Source organism: Perognathus longimembris, chromosome 3 (assembly GCF_023159225.1).
Source record: "Perognathus longimembris pacificus isolate PPM17 chromosome 3, ASM2315922v1, whole genome shotgun sequence".
Taxonomy (NCBI): Eukaryota; Metazoa; Chordata; class Mammalia; order Rodentia; family Heteromyidae; genus Perognathus; species Perognathus longimembris.
Genome location: NC_063163.1, coordinates 10,803,818 through 10,827,716, shown reverse-complemented (window position 1 = coordinate 10,827,716; position 23,899 = coordinate 10,803,818). Strand labels below are relative to the sequence as shown.

General features: G+C 44.2%; 1 protein-coding gene across 1 annotated transcript in view; it reads right to left on the bottom strand.

The window, feature by feature from the left end:
* Positions 1 to 23,899, bottom strand: part of Abcc4 (ATP binding cassette subfamily C member 4) — a 203,452-nt gene that overhangs the window by 28,247 nt on the left and 151,306 nt on the right. Inside the window, exons 22-26 of the mRNA XM_048341177.1 lie at positions 22,871 to 22,990; positions 21,204 to 21,314; positions 20,181 to 20,281; positions 18,974 to 19,165; positions 9,335 to 9,490 (exon numbers count right to left, since the gene is read on the bottom strand). Of these exons, the coding sequence (XP_048197134.1) occupies positions 9,335 to 9,490; positions 18,974 to 19,165; positions 20,181 to 20,281; positions 21,204 to 21,314; positions 22,871 to 22,990 (680 nt within the window). The remainder of the gene's footprint in view (positions 1 to 9,334; positions 9,491 to 18,973; positions 19,166 to 20,180; positions 20,282 to 21,203; positions 21,315 to 22,870; positions 22,991 to 23,899) is intronic.

Here is a 23,899-nt window from a genome sequence, read left to right as displayed (position 1 = left end):
GAATCAATCACCTATAAGGCCTGGGACACCCCTTCTCATGAGAGATGGCTGTGATATTGCTTCATCTAATGCTCCTCTCATCTCCACCTTTGGGCCCCCGTCTCACCGAATCTCCTCATGGACTACAAAAGCAAGGGCACCGGAAACCCACTGGGGAGCAAGCAGTATTATTAAAGTCATAAAATTATTTTAAATAGCTCTTCCTAGTCATCGGCCCTCAGGAGGAGGTCAGAACTAAACTGCTCTTGAAATGCACGCCTCCTGGGTTTCTCAAGAGCACCTTGTACGTGCATGTAGGTAGGCGGTGCACAGGTTGTCTTCACTCTAGCAAGCCAGGCCGCCACAGACCTGAGCCGCAGAGGAGCAGCCAGCTGGCTGCTCTCAGTAGTGAGGACCAGGAGATGCACGAACCTGGACGTGGGAACCATAGCAGCCTCCCTCCCATCTCACCTGGCCTGGGGCCTGGCCACTAATGAGGCCTGAGGAGAAAGACTTTTCCCTAGCCCTACGGATTATGGCTACAGTCTTTCAGTGTCTCAATTTTAGGAGTAAGAAAGGAGAAATGGTGTGCCACCAAAAATACACATCTCTCAGCAACATAAAAGTAAAAAAAGACATTTGGCAAAATGGTATTTCACTTGCACAACATTGAGTAAGTAACCAATACGCCCGAGAAGCACTGGGAGAAAAAACAAAATCAGTGACCTTAGGATGTTTAAAAATGAACACTAAAAAGTCCCAAGAGTCTTGATTTTTGGTCTCACCTAAAACTACTGAATTTAAGGCCAAGGTCTAAGCGACTGTCTACACAACAGTGGGCCGCAGTGACGGTTACCACGCTACTTGAACATTTCATATCAAAGCTAAAGAAATCCTCGGTCATATTGAATTCCAAGATTCCCATGAGCCAGGCAATTTCTTCTCCTTTCTTTGCTCATGTGAGGTTTAACACAAGAGATGTGTTACCCATCATTCCTCTCTGTCAATGGTTCTGTTCCTCCTAGAAGATCTGAATGCTGTGGACTCCAAGGAGATACAGGCCTGGGAGAAGACAGAGCACTTCTCCACATGGAGAAGTTTGCTAATAGGAACAACAGGTCTGATTCCTTGTCCACCATGACTTACGTTACAAAGCGAAAACTACACCAGGAGTTTGATCATGGTTTTTCCAAAGTACCACTCTGAGACACAATCCCTAAGCTAAGCTATGAAAAACCTGCTTTGCTTTGCCCAGTCTGACCTTCCTTCCTGGTTAAAGGATGAGAAGGTTCATAATTGCACACTGTGCACCGTTCAAATCCAGCCCGCTACTTCATGATCAAGGTCTCATGTCTGTCAATTTCCCTTACCTTCTTCTCTTTAGGAAATTTCTTTTTGATTTAATTTTCTTTTTTGTTTTTTTAAGCACTGGAAGTTGACGCAGGACCTTGTACATATTAGGCAGATGCCTCTTGCATAGATAGGATTACAGGCCTGAGCTCTCCTATCTGGTTTGTTTGTTGAGAAGGAGGCTTGATAACATTTTGCTTGGGCTGGCCTTAAACTATGATCTTCCTGATGCATGTTTGTTTTGTTGTTGTTGTTTTTTAAGTAACTGGAATTACAGGAGGGAGCCACCACTCCTGGCCAGAAATTCTTTAAAAGGAACAACTTTCTTAAAAAATGTAGACTAATGGGAAATTCTTCACAGATTTGTGAGTTGCTTTCTCTGAGCTTCTGTCCATCTGCAGCTGCTTTCTGCTGACTCTCAACATGGTCCTCAGACAGCAGCCCCGAGAGCTCTGCTAATGACTGCCAGATCACGGCTGACTGGCAGAAAGAAACGCTTGGTACCTTCCCACTAAATCTGCCAGGTTAAAGGGAAAGAGTGAGCAGCAACTCACATTCGTTTAGCAGTATTAGAACATAAAGCATTTAGTAAAGAAGAACACTTCTCTTCAGTATGGCACATTGAATATATAAATGTATTGTTTTTCCATAAGCAAAATTTCAATCAAAATTTGTTGGATGAGGAGAACAATTCACTAGAAGGCAGTTTTCTTTATAATCAGCCAAGCAATTTGTTCACAATGGCTGTTTTACTACACCAAAGTGTTTTATGGATGGTGTTCCTTTTGGTGTCTTCTCAGTGGGCTTTTATCTACCTGCCAAATAAAGAACCATTATATTATCTTCATAAGGTAATAAAAGTGGCCACGGTATATACCTACTGCAAGAGGAGATAAGGGTCAAAGTAATTATCATTTCTGATAGATATTATTATTGTGAGTGCCTACCTCCATACAAGGAAGTTTAATAAACTAATCTTATAAATCAGTGCCTATAAACATGTTTGCAGGCAGAATAGTTTGGTACATGGATTTATGGGAGGACATACAGCCTTCTTGTAAATATAAGCTGATGTATATATATATTTTTCTGATGGCACATGTTTAAATCTTATTTAATATTTTATGTTAACCTCTACAGTTAGCTGGCATGGCACAGTTAGGAAAACAAATGCTCTTGTTTAATGTAATCATTTAAATGGAGAACTCATAGCAAACCTCTTTCATCATAGTATGTTCACACACTATATCCTTTGGGCCATAGTCATTCAGCTAAGTCTGTCTTCAGTTACAAACACAGCATAAGTTCTTATTTAGGCCTAGGACCCCAAAGTGGCCACCGAGCATTAAAGCTGTAAAGTAGTAAAATGCGAAGTAGTAAAATGATAATCCCTTGATACAATTCCATGCTGAAAACTACAGCCTTACTTAGAGCTATTGTGAAGACAGAAAAACAGACTTCCATTATGTTAGGAAGAAACTTTACCCACTAACTTCAGACTTAAGCTGACCTGAGGCCAAGACAAAAAGCCATCACAATTAGCCTAGGGAAGTCTCGACAGTTACACTAGTCTTTTTTGGGGGGTGCCGAGCAGTAAACTTCCCCTTACTAAAATGTATCATGATGGCCACTGCTGCTTCCCAGGGTACTAGAACTCCTTTTTTATTTCAGCTCTCTGAGGACAGTATCTCCAGGTCTCAAGAACAGGAAGTCACCTGAAGTTACTATAAGTTATGGTTTCTTCCTTTAAAAAAGAATTGTCTGTAGCCTCTTAATGAATGGATTATCATGTATTTTCAGAGAAAAGAACATTGTTCACTCACAAAGGAAAAAGAATTTAAGTCTTGTAAAGTCTTCTTTAAATACAAAAAGGTCACCAGCTCCAGGGAGTCGAGCCCAGCTTGAATGAAGACTTCAATGTGCAGAAACAAAGCAGGAAGGCATTAGGCTGGGATCCAATTGTATTTCTTTACAAGTAACAGCATACCTACCTCCTTTTCTCTTTGAGTTTTGTTCTCAGAATATAAAAAAGAGGGAAGAGAATAAGGGGGAGAGGGGACCAGGTAATCAAAAGGGAGCTTTAAAGAGACACATCTCTGATTAACCTTTCAACCTACTGAGGAAAATTCAGGTACTAGTAATATCCGTATAGCATAGCAGAACTATTGTTTCTAAACTACCTAGTGGCTTTTGTTCGGATTCAAATTTAAAATAACAATTAAGTGTGAACAAGCGGATCTGTTTAATCATCATATAGATTATTTAGAACGAGATGGACATCAAGCCTTAGGTGAATTTGCATGGAATGACTGAACATATTTCTTTCTGCTCACAGGCTGGTGCCCTAGGTGTGAAGAATCCATGCCCTGGATGTTTTCCAGCCATAATCCTGGCTACTTGGGAGGGAGAGATCTGGTATGGAGGTAAGGGGGAAAAAGAAGTTTGAGAAACTCCATCTCGACCAACAGCCGAGTCACATGAATGTTGCTTGATCTTAACAATCTGGTCTTTCAAAACTACCTAACTATGGCCACTACAGTACAAAGCCCTGGAAATGATATCTCTTGGCTCTGTTCTCTATTTACTCTCTTTGGCTACGGGCTTGGGGATTCTTTTTTTAAGTGGCATGGCTAGAAAAATAATGGGTAAAGTATCTGATACAATGCCCCTTAGGTAAATATTTATTGGAATGTATTTTGTTTTTTGGTGTGGTCCTGGGGTGCTGTCCTCCAGCATATTTTGCTCATAGCGCACTACCATTTGAGTCACAGCTTTCCTTCTGGCTTTGTGGTGGCTAACTGGAGTGAAGAGTCTTAGGGACTTTCTTGCCTGGGTTGGCTTTGAACCACAATCCTCCCAGATCTCAGCCTCCTGAGTAGCTACGATTACGGGCAAGAACCCCTGGCACCTAACTGAAAACATTTTTTAGAGTCAGACGGTCCTAGGTTCTGACTATTGGCTGTGACCCTAAAGATAAGTTCTGAATCTCTTTATGCCTGGGTTTTCTTCCTGGAATTTGGAGCTCATCCTCTCTACTCTGCCAGGGGTAACGTAACTCGGGACCCTCACCTCACGCTGACAGACAGCAGAGCCGGACCACACAGCCAAGGACGGCAGGCTGTGTTTGTAAACTGCAGGTGCGACCAATGGGTCATGAAATCAATTTTGTGGCCCATGATCATCAGATTGTCTTTTCTATGAACCAGAATAGAGTGGGAATAATTGAAATGAGCAGAGCACAGCACAGAGCACGATAATGTTTGATGAGTTTTGTTTCAGTGTACATGGTGTGCGGGGTCCACACATCGTCAGTGGCAGCAGTATTAACGTGGAGAGCCGAGGAGGGTCTGGAGCTGCTGTTGACGATCTCTCTAGATCTCTATGGGTCCTGGCTCTGCTTCTATGGTATGTGAGTGAGTTCAGCTTTCTGGACCTCAGTGTTTAGCTGTCGAATGAGAGTGGCAAGAGAACTGCTGGAAGGACTGAGAGGCGGCAGGGAAAGACGGTAAAGCACAAGACAGATCCCACAGATGGAGGAGGTTATGACTACTGTGTAACCCTAGGGAGTGGAAAGGAGAGGCGACTCCCGTCCTGGGGAGAAAGGAGGAAAAGGCACCGAGCGCAGGTAGAGCTGGAAACAAATGGCGGGGGCTTCCTGGGGGGAGGTGTACAGGCTTAGCGAGTACAGGGCAGCAGGCAGGAAAAGCTGGTAAGAAGCGAGGTGGGAGAGGCCAGGAGGTAAAACCAAGGGAAGGGCTTCCCCTTGCCTCTGTGTGGGAGAAACATTAGATTTCCCTTGCAGGCTTCACTTTAGGAAGGTGTGTGTGTGTGTGTGTGTGTGTGTGTGTGTGTGTGTGTGCGCAAGTTACTACTTCACTATTTATATACATAATTTGGCTTAAAGAAAATCACTAAGGATTACAAAAACATAAACAAATGAATGAGTCAAGTCCTTCCAGAATGTGCAACAACAGTTTTTACCCAAGTAGAGATTTCATCTAGAAGGCCACTGCCGAACTCATCAATGATAAACTACTGAGGAGCACTGGGGGCTCCTATCTGCAACCTTAGTTACTCAGAAGGCTGAGGTGTGAGGACCAAGGCTCAAAGCCAGCCTAGACAGACAAATCCAAGAGTCCCTTATCTCCAGTTAACCAGTAAAACGTCTCTTTTTAAAAAATTAAGTCTTATTGACAAGGTGTTGTGCAAAGGGGGCAGTGAATACATTTCTTGTGATATCTTACACCCTCATTTTTCTTTCCCTTCCCTATACACATATACAATAGCGAGTGTGCCAAAATCACATACAGTAACTACGAGTAAGAAGTCTTAAGCGGAGGTGTGGCTCAGGTGATAAGATGCCAGTCTTGAGCAGTCAAAGCTAAGCAAAAGTGTGAGTGAGGCCCTGAGTTTAAGGCCCAGTGACCAGCACAAGAAAGGAAAAAAGAAAAAGAAAAGAGAGAGGGAGGGAGGGAGGGAGGGAGGGAGGGAGGGAGGGAGGGAGGAGGAAGGAAGGAAGGAAGGAAGGAAGGAAGGAAGGAAGGAAGGAAGGAAGGAAGGAAGGAAGGAAAGAAGGAAGGAAAGGAAAGGAGGGAAGGAGGGAAGGAGGGAGGGAAGGAGGGAGGGAGGGAGGGAAGGAGGGAGGAAAAGGAAAAAGGAGAGGAGAGAAGAGCAGGTAAGGGGCAGGATGAAGCTGGACAGTGACTTCATCAAGGTCCCACACTTTCAGGAGGCAAACAGTTAAAAATGTGGGTGGTGTTACTGTTAGCCCGTACTCTGAAACACCAGTCCAGAGCTTTGGGGGACTCTTTGCACACTGCCTGGTTCTCCAACGCATGTTCCTTCTATCAACTCACATTGGTCCTTGGAGACAAAGGCACACAAAGGCAACCTATGAGGTGCCGTGTTTACAATGCTTGGTGATGCACGATCTATGTGGCTACAAAGCAGAGCACTGTTTGGTTAACGCTGCTCTCTGGAGTTGATTCACAGAGCATTTGCACAAAAGGAGGGTGGGAACTTATGGAAGAGAACCAAAACCTGGCAATGTTAAGGTGTGTTTAGTCTTTGCTCAGATGTGCTTCCAAAACAACTCTGGCAGAGCCAACAATCATCTAAGGCCCCTTCTTTATTTAGAGTTCTTTTATGTACACACTCACACAGCCATTTCTTATTAAGAAGCATTCAAAGTAGCATGGGGCACGTTTCTAGATCCTTTCATCCTAGGATATAAAAGTACTTTATGGGTACACCCATTCTCTGTTAAATAAATCTCCCGTGCCCCATTTCAGAGATGGGTACAACCAAAGGATAGAACTTGGGAATTTTAAACTCTCATTTTCTCCTGTAATCATTAAGTCACACGTCTAATAGGCAAAGGGATTCTAGTGCTGAAAGATTTTCTCCATTTTCTTCTTGTCAACTATTTTCCCCCTTTCTGTTACTATCTGTACAAGTTGCTGTGCAAAGGAGTTGCCATTTAACGAAGTAGTTTTTATGAATACAATGTATCCTACTCAATGTCACCCCTTTCAACATTATCACCCATCCTTCTTCTACACATCCACCATTTTAAAGAACACAGTTCACTGGTATTTAAGTAGATTTGCATTATTTGACCACTATCATCCTCTCACGACCCAAATTTTCATCTTACAAATTTAGACCCTGTACTCATTTAACAAAATGATTCCATCTTTGAGTTCCCACCGCCTCTGGTGAACACAGTTCTACTTTCCGACTAAGAATCTGATTAGTCTACAAGTACCTAGTATACTAGGGCAGCGGTTTACATTTGTTGTTACTGGCTTATGCATAAAGCTTATTTTGTTCTCATCCACTGACTGGCTGATAGGTGCTTGGGTTCTTTCTACTCTTGGTTACTGTGAATAATTTTGTTATGAAAGTGGATGCACTATTATCTCCTGGAGACCCTGCTTTTTATTCTTTTGGACATATACTCAGAGGCAGAATTGCCGGATCATCTGGGAACTCTATTCTTTATCTGCTGAGGAGCCTCCCCCCTCGTTTCTCAGTGGCTCTACTCTGTTACATTTCCATTAGTAGAGCGCAAGGGATCGACACATTGTTTTCCATTCTATTGAGAGCTTGTATCTCATTCTGACTTGAATATCGAGTGTGTGTGTGTGCGCACGCCAGTACTTGGGCTTGAACTCAGGGCCTGAGTTCTGTTGCTTAGCTTTTGTGCTCGTGGCTGGTGTTCTTTGACTCGACTCACAGCTCCACTTCCTGTCTTCTTGGAGGTTAACTAAAGCTAAAAGAATCTAATGACCTTTTCCTGCCCAGGCTGGCATTGAACCAAAATCCTCAGATCTGAGCTTCCTGAGTATTAGGATTACAGGCATGAGCCACCAATGCCTGGCATGAACTGGGCATCTTGATTTCAAAATTACTTGGAGTAATTTTAGTTATTTTAGAAGTCAATGTTAGGCAGCCATAGCTGTACTTGGATAGAAGGTCAATGCTCACATCCTTTCTCTGGGATGACAGGACCACTATTCTTCCTAGTAAGTATTTAAGGGCCTTTTATGTTCATATCCACAACAAGCACGTTTACTTGCCCCTCTGCATTCCTCAATTCAGGAGTTAGTGTGTATGCACATGCACGCGTACATGCACACGTATGTGCGTGCGCACATGCGCATATGCGTCCCTCAGTTCCCCCTTGATGACCAGACAACTGTGGAGTATGAGGCACTCCAAACTAGAAGCCCTAAATAGCAAGTGACAGCGAGAAGAAACTGGGAAGCCAACAGAAACAGGGCCCGTGCTGCCCACAGCTACCCCTCTGGAGAGCAGTAACTACTCAATAAATACTTTCTGAATTTCTGTTGAGTAGATGTACTAAGAGTAATGACAGGAATTATCGGGCAGGTAACCCAATCTCTAGAACACTCCCTGAAAGTCTTCCATGAAGAAGCAGAACTTTAGTGGCCAGGCCATCAGTGGCTCACACCTGTGGGTCCTAGCTTACTCGGGAGGCTGAGATCTGAGGATCAACCTCAAAGGCAGGTCGGGGAGGAAAGTCTTATCTCCAATTAACCACCAGAAAACTGGAAGTGGTGCTGTGGCTCAAGTGGTAGAGCACTAGCCTTGAGCTGAAGAGCTCAGGGACAGTGCCCAGGCCCAGAGTTCAAGTCCCATGACTGACCAAAAAAAAAAAAAGGAAAGAAGCAGAATTTTAAAATTTAAGAGGCCACCAGAAGATGGCAATTCACCCCCATGCTATCTTGGCAACCAAGTCCTGGGTCTATGTCAAGTATTCAACCCACATTCACACAGCCTCATAATAGCTCCCAGAGGTAGCACCGGGTAGAGAGAGAGGGGATAGAAGTGTGAGGGAATGGAATTCCCCATCCCCGGGGCTCCCCATGGCTCTGTACTGGGGTGAAATCACTCACTAATGCCTAGTTCTGAAAGTATCAGAAACATCTATGAGCTCTGGGATTTTCAGCCCCAGAGTTTCACAGGAGGCCTTCCAAGGAGATAATCACCCCTGAAAGGGTAGCTTTAGTCTGTACAGCCAAATTCCCTCATTAAGACACTTAAAATCCATGTTTCCTCTTGAGTGCTAAGCAAGCCATTTATCATTCTATTCTCAGAATTTTGTGGTTATCAGTGGATAAAACTCAGACACCTGGGAAGGATGAATCCAGAAATCTGCCTAGGTAATCTACCTAGGTATTATTGAATCAATCACTCTTTTTCTGTCTCCCTCTCTCAATCTCTCTCTCTCTATATATATATACACACACACACATATAAAATATTCCTCCCCTTCCCCCATCCTTCACACACACACACACACAAATGAACAAACATACAAACTCTGGTATCTTGTGAAAATGCCCATTGAAAATATGCTCCATTGGCAGATAGGATCAATTCTTTTATCCAATTAAAAAAAGCCAGCAATAAAATTAAAAGCAATTAAACTTGGGTGCCCTTATAAAAGGAACATGTGCAAACACTCTGACTTGCATACCTGAGGTATGATTGACATTTTCTTCCTTAAATCGTGAAGTCCAATTTCACTTGTCAAGATCTTATCAATCCAAATTTTCCCTTCAGGTTCTGACAATCTGAAAAGAGCTGAGATGAGGGAACTTTTTCCAGCTCCTGTTCTTCCCACAATTCCAATCTACAAAGAAATCGAGAGAGAAGATTTAAAAACATCAACAACATGCAATGCACCTAGGTGAACACATTGGTTTTTGAAGGAGAATTATGAAAGGTTTGTGTTGAGTACTGTCTAAAAAGTCCTCAACCTATAAGAATGGTTGGCAATATTTTGTTGTTCTTGGTTGTTGGTAGTGGTGAAGGGGCTTGAATTGAGGGGTCTGTGATTATTGGACAACTGCTCTACCACTTGAGTCATGGCCTCAATTCTTTTACTGTTAGCTTATTTTTCAGACAGAACCTAACACTACCTCACTGTTGGGCTGGTGTTCCTCCCCTTGAGCAACACCTCCAGCCCTGCTGTTTTTGCTACTTATTTTGGAGATAAGAGTCTCACAGACTTCTCTGCCCAGGCTGATTTCAAATCCCTATCCTACAGATCTCAGCTAAGGTTTGTAGGCCTGAGCCACCAAGCACTCAACTGCCCTGCTTTATGCTTGTGTTGGCTTGGACTGAAATCCTAACTTCACTCCTTAAGTAGCTGAGATCGCAGGTGTATACCATCACACCCAGCTTGATTTGTGAGATAAGCTTGCTAGCTTTTCCCAGGACAGCCTCAGCCTATGATCTTCCCATCTCTACCTCCTGAACTGCTGGAGTTACAGGCATTTGCTATTATAGCTGGATGAGGGAGGCACAATCCATTCTGGTGGGGGCTGACCTGTGTACTATGAACCATCTGCCAGTATCTCTGGATTGTACCTTCTCGGTGCCAGTGGGAGCTCCCAAAATGGGACAACCAGAGATGTTAGACAAAAGTCCCACGGGGATAAAAACAGTCCCTTGGTGAGAACCAGTGGTTAACAGAAGACCCAGCCATCACCTAAATGGGTACTGAGAAGCTTTACTTCCAAGGTTTCAGATGTGTGCCAGTACTGGGGCTTGAACTTAGGACCCTCAGCATCTTCTCTGGCTTGTTTTTGTTCAAGGTTAGCACTCTACCACTTAAGCCACTGCTCTGCTTCCAGCATTTTGCTGGTTAATTGGAAATTAAGTCTCTAGTGGTCTTTTCTGCCTGGGCTGGCTTTCAAACTGCAGTCCTCAGTCCTCTGCTTCCTGAGGAGCTAAGATTACAGGTGTGAGCCACTGACATCTGGCTAGGTCTCAGTATTCTGAACAAAGAGAATTTCTTTGATAATTTCACAGAGATGTTATTAACCATGCATATCATAGATGTTATACAAGCACTGGTTTTCCCAAAGTTCTATTATTTAAGACAAATTATTCATTGGTAGAGAAAATAAGTCACTCCCAGATACTATCTGTTTACATTCTGTTTCAAAAGAAAATACCTTAATTTAAAAAAAATGCAAACCTCCAAATCTCAAAAGACAAAACCAGTAACCAAAACACAAACAATGAGATCAACACCAGCACCACAAATAACATTTGCTTCATACATAGGGCCTTTCATCTGAGCAGTTCAAAAGGCATTTACCAACCAATTAATACTTACAATTGCCCCTTGGGGAAGATTTGTGTCAAATATTATTCCTCTTATTAACGCCAGAGCAAGGAGAAATGAACACCAACAATGAGATCAAAGAATCAATAATAAAATGCAGGTAAAAATGCAGATCAGGAATGAAACTGTGTTATGAAAACTGGCTCTCAGAAGTGTGCATTTAAACCTGTAGGAGGGAAGCTGCTCTATCTGCCAATGAGCTGGCCCTTGTGCAGATTCCACGGTGAGAGCTGACATCATTCTTACTCAAAACTCTGCAGCTGTGCAGACAGCATAGGGCAGCCAGGCTTTCTACTGCTTGTAAATTATTTCAATAAAATTTCAAACCTTATTGCGTTATGCAGAGAGCGATGGAACTTTACTGCGTACTAATTACATGCCAGGTATTTTATGTATTGTCTCATTTGAATACTTCCAAATGAAAATCTATAAACACCAAATATGACAATTCAACAATTTATCCTTACAGAGATCAATGTAGCTTTATCTACTTAAAAATCTTTGTAGCTGTTACTAGGACTAATTCCGCCTCCCCCACCCCAGATGGCCTGTTTCCTGCACCTAGGTATGGTCCCCCATGTGTCTGCAGGTGTGCTACCTGTTTCTGTCATCTCTGGGTGTCCCATACAGCAAGACACACGCACATCTGTGTTCGTGAGAACATGTGGGCACTCAGATGCTATTGGCTCTCAGGGGAACTGACACACCTACTTTGTATGCTGTGGGGAAATGGCCAGATAGGCGCCACAAAAGCGGGGGTTTCAGGCACCCCAGGATGTGGGTTACAAGCTCAATGAATTAACTGATGTAATTAGTTCAATTAATACATTTAATTAAAAGGCAACCCAAAGAAAACCATTGCTTCCTACCTTTTAGTTATCAAAACTACAGTCTCAAACATTTCCATCGGCGGTTGACAGGAAGGTTACCAAGTTTACCATATTACCACCACCGGGACACTGGGAGATAGTCTTATTTCAGCTGTTTTGCCATAGCTCATTAAGGCTTTACCGATTCAGCCTAGGTTTACCTCCAACAGCTTTTACAACCTGTTAGACATTTTGGTTTTGGATCTCTTTTTATATACCAAATTCAGTGTGCGTAATACCCAGTGGCCTGTTCAGCATGGCTGCTGTCTTGGGCTTCTCCACTGTAGTCTGTTGCCTTTCTCAAGTTAATGGGCTCGAAACATCCATCTGACGTCCAGCTTCCTTCAATGGCAGCCTAGCGTCAAGCCCTGAGAAGTGACATTTATTTCATGACTCTAGTCTCTTACTTTAACTTACACAGCCATCGTCGGTGTAGAGCTCTATTACTTCAAAAAAATAAAACAAAACATAGGCACTGGTGGCTCACACCTGGAATCCTAGCTACTGGGGTGACTGAGATTTGGGAATCATAGTTCAAAGGCAGCCATGAGACTATTATCTTCAATTAACCACCAAAAAGTCAGAAGTAGGGCTGTGGTACAAGTGGTAGAGTACCAACTTTTAGATAAAGAGCTAAAGGATAATGCCCAAGCCTTGAGTTCAAAACCCAGTACACACACGTACACACACACACACACCCCTAACAAAAAAACAAACTCTTCCTAATTATAATTTATGCAAGTGATTTTGGAAAGGAAGTAAATACTAGCTAGAACCTCAGCGCTATGACAGAAACTTGTTTCTCCCGTGGATGCGTTTGTGTGTGCATATGTATATTTCTAATGCCACAGACTCATGTATGGAAACAAAGTTCGAGTAATATGAACGTACTATACTTTGCTCTGCTGTCATTTACTATTTCCTATAAATGTATAAGGACTACCCAATGCTAGGTATATATGATCACTGACTGAGCAAGGCCTCTATTGGTTCATGTTTCAGCTGTCTCCAATGCTTTACTATTATAAATAACTTCATGTGAAATGTCCTTGAAACCACATCTTGGCAAACAACCTTACTCATTTTCCAATGATAAATCTGTAGCCACGGAACTAACTGCTGAGCAACTGGTATGAAGGAACACTCCAAAGAAGGCACTGAGCCCTGGCAAGCCACCCTGCAGAAACGAGAGATCAACTCAATGCCACCTACTCCCTGCACAGCCCAACTTGGGCACCACAACTTGCATTTCACTCACACGACTTGGATTTCCCAAAGTGGTCTCATGTTCCCCATTACGCTGCCGGTTTCCTGCCCCCAGGATCTTCTGCTAGGACTCCTGAGCTCTCTCTTCTCAGAGTCAACCAGCACAGCGTGGCCCTGTGCCTGGCATTTCACACAAGAATCATTCCTTGCACAAAGCTTGCCACCAACGTTCCCGTGCTCAGCTCCGTGAGAACCATTCAGGGGACGGGAGGGGGGGGGGGGGGGGGGGACATGCAATGTGAACTTACATAGCTGGTTTCTCCCCGTGTGCTCTGCAGTGCCCAGCTCTTCATCTACCAAGATTCATAGCCTTGGACTCAGCTGATGGCGGCCTTTCCACCCGAAGGCCTTTCCCATGCATCTCTACCTGCCCAAGTCCTAGTCACAGGTCAAGTTTGTTCCAAATGTTGAATTCCATTAAGACACTCTACCTATCCCCTCATGACCCCCCCCCACCCTGTGTTCCCTCCTCCCTCTCCTCCTATCCTTCTCTTTCCCTCCCTCCTTCCTTCCATGCCAGTACTGGGGCGTATACTGAAGGCCTTGCACTATCACTTGGCACTTTTTGCTTAAGCTTCTTAAGCTCGGCTATTTGAGCCACACTTCCATTTATTGCTTTTTGCTAGCTAACTGGAGCTACCTGGGAGGGCTTCAAAGAACCACAGAGCTCAGCCTCCTGAGTAGCCAGGATTATGGCACGAGCCACCTGTGAGTGCCTGGTCCTTGTGATTTCAGACAACCTATCACCTATTCCGAAACACCCGTAAGCTGCATGACCTCCATCTGCCTTGCCTTCCATTCTTACAGAGTAGCCCCTGGACTGTACATGCTGGCCAAGTCTATATTGGATTTCCCCTTGAACCATGGTAATACCTGTAGTATCCTGGGAAAAATAGGAATTCCAGAATTGGGAGACTTACTAAATTTTTAGATTTATTACTATAGAGTTCGAGCCTATGGAAAGCTATAGAGACAAAATGACATGGCAGATGAGTCTTATAAGAACAAATAGGATGGCAGTGGCTACCCCTTGTTCTCCTGTGGCAGCAGACCAGCTATGCCCTGTAGACGGTCAAGGTTTCTCCCCTCGGGATGAGAGCTATGTCTGCCTAAGCATTTGCTCTGTGTCAGTCTCTGAGTTCCATATTTTCTGTTTGAAGTTCGATACTGTAACTTCTATTTTACAACCTGTCTCAAATAAGCAAGCAGCAGAGTGGAGGCTAGAACCCTGGTCTGTCGTCTGTCTGTCTGTCTGCCTCTTCCTTACTCATTCAGCCCTGGGCCTCTTACGGCTCCCCTGGCCTGGTACTATGTTCCTCCCTACAAGTTCACTAGAAAGGAGACTGTGCGGTGAGATACAGCATCCCTACAGTCACTGCTGGGAGGTATGTGGAATGTTCTGCAGACATGGGTAGATGATGTGGAAAACAGGACAAGGACATGGGACACAACAAGACGACAATCGTCCACAGGAGGAGGTGGTACCCACGGCAGAGACTGAGAAAGAAGCCTGAAAAGCAGGGGTGGGGGGGGTGAGGAGGAGGGGGCAAGGGGTCGCCATGCACTGGCCACCTGGGAAACAGGACAGACCCGTGTGGGGCAGCAAAGCTGTTTTTCTCTGTCACCGGGTAATACAAGGACCTCAAGAGCTGACAGTGCTTTGAGACTGCCTGGGGGGGGGGGGGGGCGGGGGGGCGGCGGCAGGAGGGCAGCACTGGACTGCAGATGAAAATAGATGATGAGACAGACTCTACTGGAAAGTTGCAAAATAAATGCACCAACTTGGAATTGTACAGAATTAAATTACAATGGATCCTCACACTTGGCAGAACACGAAAACAAAAAAGCAACTCTAAAGTGGAAAACAGCCCAGCCCTGTCTAGTGTAACATGCTAAGAGGGGTTAGTGAAACCCATGAGCTCAAGGCAAGAAGTAGATGGAAGTTTCTGGAAAACATGGGTTATTCCCCATGAAAAACTGAAAGAGGTCTTTATTTGGGGGGTAGAGGGGATCTTGTACAAAAGCCAGTGTGATTCCAACAGGGCGGGGCGGGGGTCCAGAGCTCTGCCTCTCTCCCAGGTTCCCAGCACAGGCAGGTGTTACCAGGCCGCATGTGATAGAAGGGCTCTCAGAGAAAACATTATGTAAAAAAGGAGACAAGATAGGAAACGAATATTTTTTTGCACATTATAGCAAGGTCTAGTACACATCTGTAAAAATGTATTATCGAAGTAATAGCTCTGCCCAAGGAAAAAAATAACAAACCAAAATCAATCTACCTCTAGAGCTAGAAATGCTTTCAAATGGCCCAGTACTCTCTCAAATGATCAAATCAACCACAAAATCACCTAAATGAAAAATGCTGCCAGTGTTTAGAATCTAACCAGGAAGCCCAGGGTAGCTATTGACTTCATTTTTATTCTTTATTTTTACTTGCTATTTCTTCCATGAATTAGAAACCTGCTTAGTTCCAATTATATAGAGATATATTCCCATTTACCGTAACTTCCAGGAATCTGAGCAGCAGAAGCCACTAAAGAAGAATAAAGCTCTTGTTTCTGCTGTGTGAACACATTCCTGTGTCCCCGCCTGAAACAGTGTCTCTCAATCAAAGCTGACACCACATGAGGCTAAACACAAGCAGCAAAGACAAAACTTGGTGAATACAGGCAGAGATACATCAGGAATGGCACCATGCACATGCAATCCCTAAATACAGAAACCAAGTGAAGACTCCGGGTGAGCCAAGCTACAAATGAGAAGTCCAGTCATAGGAAAAAAGGGCTGAGAAGGAGTTCATGTAGACAGGGTGAATCTGCGTAACTAGCACAACGAAACCTCTTTGCAGAATTAATATATGCTAATGTGCTTTCCAAGAATTAAGTTATAGTCCACAGTATAATTCAGCCTTTAAATTCCACTCAAACACTGTAGCCTATGATTTGGGGGGATTTTAAGACTGAAGAATACAAGTCTGGAGGTATAGATGGTTCTCTAAGCTACACACCGGAGTTTCTTCGATAATTCCCATGTTGCGGGTTTGAGGGGAGTGGAAGATGTGTGTGACAGAATTATATTTACAAACGTCAGATCTGATAAACACATTGTCTGCAAGCAGTCACCATCCTATAGTGCTGTCAGGAACCAAGTGGAGACCTGGCTTTCTTTCCAGGGAAAGCTCACCTTTTGGCCCACACAGTCATGATTATCATCTTCAGACTTACAAGGGTGCCATGGAAACAATTAGGGACTTGCTTTGCCAAGTGACTTACTAAAGTTGCTCTCTCTATATATACCTTTTGGGCACCATGTTGTCTACTTCCTCTTTCGTGTCACAAGCATATCACTCCTTAATCATGGATTAGGCTATTCAATGGATCCATGGTGGAAAAAGTTAAAAAGAGCAGATGCATTATACTCATGATAGGTTGAATTGAAACCTCTTTATGTAAGTTCATATATATTTTTTTCTTGGTCAGTCAACTTATCATGTCCTGGTATACTTTAGATCTGGCTTCTGCATATAATTATCTTGTATTTGTTCATATATTTTGGTCATGGTTATTTATTTTGGTCATGGGGCTTGAACTCTGGGCCTGCGCGCTTTCCCTGAGCTCTTCAGCTCAAGGCTAGCACTCTACCACTTAAGCCACAGCACCCCTTCTGGTTTCCTGGTGGTTACTTGGAGCTAAGAGTCTCACTGACTTTTCTGGTCAGGCTGGCTTTCAGATCTCAGCCTCCTGAGTAGCTAGGATCACAGGCATGAACCACCAGCACACAGCACCCTTTATGTAATTTCTTAAAGACAATAAAGACTGATTTTCTTATAAGGCATCTAATACCAGAGGGAATGGGTGCATTTCTGTGGTAAAGAGCTTGTCTAGCATGTGCATGATCCTATATTCAATCCCCAGTACCACCAAAACAAACAAATAGGACAAGTGTTTACTACTTCCATTTAGAAATGGGTTGTTCAGAGTTTTCTTGAGTATACTGTGTGGCAGGTTTCTTCCCACCTGCATATTATTCACTCACAGTCGCTGCTGTCTTTAGAACAATGCCATGATATTCTATTTTTAAGTTGTGGTAAAAAAGATTGCAAAATTTATCCCTGTAATCGTGTGTGTGTGTGTGTGTGTGTGTGTGTGTGTGTGTGTGTATGTGTCTGTCTGTCTGTGTCTGTGTTGGTACTGGGGTTTGAATTCAGGGCTTAGGCACTGTCCCTTAGTGTTGTTGCTCGAGGCTGGTTTTCTACCATTTGAACCACAGCTCCACCAAAAGATGGTGAGTTGAAGATAAGAATCTTATGGGTTTTCCTGTTCTGGCTGGCTTTGAACTGTGATCCTTAGATCTCAGCCTCCAGAGCAACTAGGATTACAGACATGAGCCATGGGTACACCTGGCTTCACTTCATGGTCATCATTTCCAAGTGAACATGTCAGTGGCATGAATTGCATCACACTGCTAGGAAACCTTTACACCATCCATTTCCAGACCTCTTTACATCCAACAGAACTGGAAATCTGTACCCATTAAACAACTCTCCACCCTTGGCTTCCCCCCCATTCAATTTTGTGTTTCCATGACTTAGACTACTCTAGGCACTGCATCTTAGCAGATCACACTGTACTGTCCTTGTGTTTTGCTTTCTGGTCAGCCTGATCAGCCCGATGCCTTCAAGGCCCATCTATGTTGCTGTGCAAACATGCAAATCAAAAACACATCACATTTTGCCCATCCATTCCTCACCTGAAGGACTGTTCTGGTGGTGTGAATACTGCTGGTATGAACAGAGCATATCAAAAATGCTGCCATAAAGCATCAGAGATGACTATGTGGAAGAGGAGCTTTCACACAGGCACAGATACTTTAACTGAATCTTACTAAGACCAGACAGTAGGAGAAAGGGGCATCTGAGACCCAAGGCAGCAGGTGTACAGTGGGAATGGAAAGGACAGGTGCTTTGGGAGCAAGAGGAACAATTTGAGTGCAGGGGTGCTCATGAGGGGTGTCAGGGCTGGAGGAGAAGAAATTTCTACTTTCTAGGTGTACTAGTTTAGTCCCTTCCAGCCCAGGGCGCCAGGCAATGAGTGAAGAGAAGCTCGAATATGGGTGCAGGCACTGGTAGAAACAGGTCCTTAAAACCAGCTGTTCACAATCTCCTGAGCCTCCCTGGATTTTCTTTCATTACCTAGAAGAGCATCTTTGGGACCTGTGCTGTTTCCAGCATGGTGCTCCGGTTTCTGAGCTCTGGCGGTGTTGTGGCTTCTGGGCTTTTCCCTAGTAGGGGAGACCTGGCTATGAGGCTCTACCACAGCAGGCCTGGGGCCCTGCCGGTCCACAGCAGCTTTCCAAACCAGAAGCCTGCGGAGCACAGCACCGTCTGATCTGTGTTTCAGAAAGCAAGTCTACAGAAGAGAGAAAGGCAAGAAAGACTAAGGAAAGGGACAAGGGACAACACACAAAGTAGGAAGGACAGGATGGGACACCGAGGCAAGAGAGAGGGAATAAAAGTGACACAAAGCAGATATGGGAACCTTAGCGGCAGGAAGCCAGGGTTGACTTTCGAGATGAAATTGTGAGTAATTACAGGTATCAAATACTGTATCCCAAGTGAGGTGAAATGCCAGCTCTGGTTCCCAGGACTCACGAAGACACCTTGAAAAATGTTGGTTACTAAATTCCATGGTCTAACTTCCAAAGAAGACTTAACTTCTATCACCATTGATCTACTTTGCCCAGACAGAGGACTAGTTTCCTTGATAGGCCCGCCAGAAAGCCAACAGGCAGAGTTGGCGCTCAGTCTCTGGTAGAACTCTAGAGAGGCAAGAAGCATTCAACAAACCTTTTCCCTGGACTTAATGAGTGCTGTCAGATGCTTCAGTACCAGAGGCCCATCCAAGCTGTAGGTGAAGTTCACATTATCAAAGACAATCACTCCTTCGTGGGGCCAGTTTGGGGGTGGGCGTTTCTGGTATTCCCAAGGTGCTTCTTTTTCTAGGTCTGTATATTCAATCACCCTCTCCACGGAGATCATCTGAAAGAAACATGGCATCCACACGGGTCAGGCCCCGAGGGCCTTGCTTACGACTCTCTGGTCTTCATTTACAGCCTTATTACACAGCTGAGCAAGGGTAGCTAAGAGCTTCACACACACAAAGACTGAAGGGGATCCCTCTCAATGGTAAGTAAGGTTGTTCGTGATCACAGAAATACACCAACTTAAGGTGACTTTCTTCACTTTATAATACTAAATGAAAAGCAAGAAGATTTTGTTTAAAAAAAAAACAACTTCTGACCTCCAATCAATACTCTTCCTATAGAAAGGCCACCTGCTACGGCTCAGTTCAAGAGTCATTAAACCTCATTGCAATACTATGAGAAGGGAGAGAGGGAAATATTTCCATGTTCATCGTTTATCTCCTTTTGGAGGTGTAAGTACTTAAAAGAGGAAGTAATTTACATATTGCTTACACCCTCCCAAGCAACCAAACCTGATAGCTTTGACAGAATATACAGGAAGGGACTTGCCCTCCCAGGAAAGAAAAGCAGCCTAACCCACAGTTTCCCATCTTCAGCTCATCACGTGGGAAAAGAAACCCTAAAGCTGGGTGGGGCAGAGTTAGGGGTGGGGGGGTGGGAGATCTATTAATTAAACAAACAATCTCAAAATACCGGATTCCTCTTTTGCCATGAACGAGGAATTATCCATTAAGAAACAAAAATAAACAGGCCTCTAAGAAATTAGCTTATACCCTCTCTAGGATTTCAGAACTTCCCTCCTACAGAGACATTTATTACATTTGAAGACAGCTTGTGATGAATATAAAACCTGCTGACATAGCATACATGAGACTGAGAAAAAGATGTATATATTTCATTTTACATTAACTTTAAACAGATGGAGGAGGGAATCTGAGAAAGAAAAAAAGACCCCAACTCCATGAGCTACGATGTAAAAATAACAGTTTTAATATTTTACATAAGAATTGCTTTTATGCCATTTAATGGCAAGGCACTTGAAAAGCCACGAACGCTGAGATAAACATTACCAGATTCTCCACCTCGGCGCTTTGTCTCACAGACCACTGGAACATTCCCATGAGCGTGAGGGCGTAGGACAAGGCCAAACCAACCTGCCCAGCATCTAGAGCTACAGGAAGGGGAAGGAGGGAATAAAGTCAAGGTCATTTTGTAGGACCTGGCTCCTTCAGCCACTTCATCACAAAGACCCACCCAATGAGTTGTGTAAGACAGTAACAGGGATTTCCACTACCTGTTGAGACGATGATAAAAAAATTTCAAACCCCCATGAATTCAGAAAGATTATTAAAATGAGTTCATTCATCCCAACAGGCTCAACATATTTTAGAAAAAAAAAAAAAAACAGCATTTTATAGGCGAAAGCTAATGTCTTTATTCAGCTAGTCACCACTAGGGTTTCAAAATATCCTATGCAATCTCACCTACATTCAATGCCATCACAGGAAGTCATTGAAAATGAAAGAGAATGGGTTCTGGGACACAATGCTTGTTTGTGAAAGTAAACTACTATCCTCATTGTTTTATGGTGGAAATACTATAACTTGCTGGTGATATTATGGACGAGTTAGGCACAGCCAATTCAGACCACCCATGCCAATACCTGGTGATGCGGACCCATCTACCTGTGATGACAATGTTCTTTCCTGCTAAGACTTTCTCAACCTAGTGTACAGACAATGACACCAACAACCCAAGTAATTCCAAAGCTCAAACTCTGACCTGGAAGTGATATAAAATGCTTACTGGAAAACTTGGGTCCTTTCCTCCCAACTACCAGGGCAGAAATGTTCACAATGTCATTGGCAGCCCACCAAAAAAAAGAAAGATAAAAGGAAACCAGGAAGACTCAGTGACTCCCCTCAATGGGCACAAGCCGGCCCATCCTGACACGCTGTAAACACTTTAACACAATTCATTAGAACCACACCGTATATGCCGTTAGACAAGGTGGCAGGAGTTTAATTTAATAACTGTAAACACAGCTATACATTGTAATCGTGCCATAAATAGTTATTCACATCTGCACTTACTTTTTGCCAGAATCAGGGACCCAAAGGCAACAACAATGACAAAGATGGCACAGATGGCGTCCAGACGCACGGCAAACCATCGCGACGTCGTCAGAAACAAGAACCAAGCCTCTGGATTCGTGAACCACAACAAGCACGACAAATCAGTACAAAGCCAGAGTAACTGCAGTGAACTTGAAAGGCATTAAGATGTTCAGGCAGAGCAGGATGACAAGTTCGTACACGAAAAACTCGAAGGTTCCAGAAAGCTAGGCAGTGCAAGGCAAGATATGATCCATATCCAAAAAACACTTTACTTTATGGAAGGTGCAATAAAAAATGTAGCATAAACTAGACACGAGCGGCACAGGCCTGTAATTCTAACTACTCAGGAGGCTGACACCTGGAGGATTGTGGTTTGAAGCCAACCTGGGTAGAAAAATTGGAAAGACTTCATTTCCACTTAACCAGTAAAAAAGCTGGGCAGGATGTGTGGCTCAAGTGGTAGGATCCCAGTCATGAGCAAGCAAGCCTGGATGGAGCCCTGAGTTCAAGTCCTGGTACTATCACAGAGAAAAGAAAGGGAAGGAGAAAGGCAAGCAAGGGGTAAGAGAAGAAAGAAGGAGGAGAGGGAGAAGGAGAGAGGAAGGGTGAGGAAGGAAGAGGGGTAAGGAGAGGGGAATGAAGGAGAGGGAAAGAGAAAGAAGGAGGGAGGGAGGGAGGGAGGGAGGGAGGGAGGGAGGGAGGGAGGGAGGGAGGGAGGAAAGAAGGAAAGAAGGAAAGAAGGAAGGAAGGAAGGAAGGAAGGAAGGAAGGAAGGAAGGAAGGAAGGAAGGAAGGAAGGAAGGAGAGAGAAAAGAAAACCACGACTCAGAGGTAACATAATGGAGATATAATTATGGAAAAGAACATGAAAATGTATTGCAATGTCAAGTTCCCACCGGTTCATAGGGTTAACTGTTTCCAGTTCTCCTGTAGTGAATAGTGCAGCATTCCATTCATTTCTAGCATCTTCCTTCCATTTTTAGCACTGCACACACAGGATATTCTTACAGCCTGGTTGTAAATAACCAGAATACTCAAAGGGCCTCACAGTTGTTGTTGCTTTTTTTTTTTTTTTAAAGCATCATCCAGCCATCAAAATAAAGACTGAACAGATGGGTCAGGATTTTATAGATTCAGAGAAAATTCCAAAATTTCTAAGTGGGGATAAAAACCACCTTTACTCATACAAAGGTAAATACATACACAGTAGCAGCAAATCTGATCATCAAGAAATTGATTTCTTTGGTCACCGTGTGACCCCGAATCTCAGTTTTTATAAATAAAGTTTTATTGGAACACAACCACTGCTTTTTTTTTTTCATGCTGTAGCAACCAAGGTAAGAAGTTGCAACAGGGACAATTATGAGCCTGAGACATTTGTTCAGGCTAGTGTTTGCAAGTTTTTGTTTTTTTTTTTAAGCTGGTCAACTCCTATCCTAAAGAGACAGAGCCACGGGGCAAGGAATGGAAGGACCATGCCATCCAACTGGAATGGAAGCAGGACATGGCACAGGGATTCTGAGAGGAGTCTACATCCAGGGGCAGGCAGAGGTGCAGATGGTGGACAAGATCTCCTAGGCAGGGGGGGGGGGGGGTCAAGCCTGAGGAAGCAACGGACCCCAGCCAATGGAACCGTGTACAGACCTGAGTGCAAGTCCTGGTGGGCGTCAAACAGCTCCTGGCACCTCTCTTCCGCTTTGTAAGCCCGGATGGTCCAGAGCCCCTGGAGGGATGAGGACAGGTGGGAAAACACCGGACTTCGCGCTGCAAAAACGGGAGGCAAGACACAGAGGAAGCTCAGCGAGGCGGGCACAGGGGGCCCAGCTCCCTCCTGGGCTCCTTAGGCCTCTGCCACACAACACACACAGTGCCCCACAGGACCTTCCAGTCCCCAGCCAGGAAAAATTCCCGCGGGGGGCCCCTGCTCAAACCACGCTGCACCCGAAGGACAGCTAGCCAATGGCTCTGTATAACCCACGGCTGACCAAATTCACATCGAATGCTTCACTTGGCGAGCGCAACGTCTTTCCTCCACGTTCTTTCCAGACATCGATTTGAAGCAGAAATTATTTTTCAGTGAATCGTGTTTTTTTTTTGTTTTGTTTTGTTTTAGCCAGTAGCACTGAAAATAAAAATGTTGCTAAAGGACTCACCACACAGAATGAGTTACTGATGTATCTGTCACCTCTTACATTATGGGCTGGGTTATGGTCACTGTTTCCGGCTAATTAGAATAGCATTTGCACGGGACAGATGCTTCACCAGCGAGCTGATGGGACAGTGTGTTACTTCCTTGCAACTTGGGAAATCTTCTTCTGCCTACTGGGGCAAGAAAAGCCCCATCGCAGCCACCACACACCTGGGTGTCACATGGCGCTTCTGCCGAAGGCCCTTCCCAGCCACGATGGTTTTTTTGGCTAGCCTTGACCTGCGTTCTGGGAGGCTAAGGATGTCCACATAACCACCCCGCTGGAGAGCTGTCCTCGTGCCATCTGCACCTGCGTTTCCAGAATCTGATCGAGGCCTTAGTGGTTTTCTCAACTAATTTTATTTTTTTTCAGTGCTGTTAACTAGGGCTTGAACTCAGAGCCTGGGCTCCGTCCTGTCACTTTTTTCACTCAAGGCTGGTCATCTACCACTTGGTTCAGGAGGCGCTGAGTTCAAGCCCCAAGA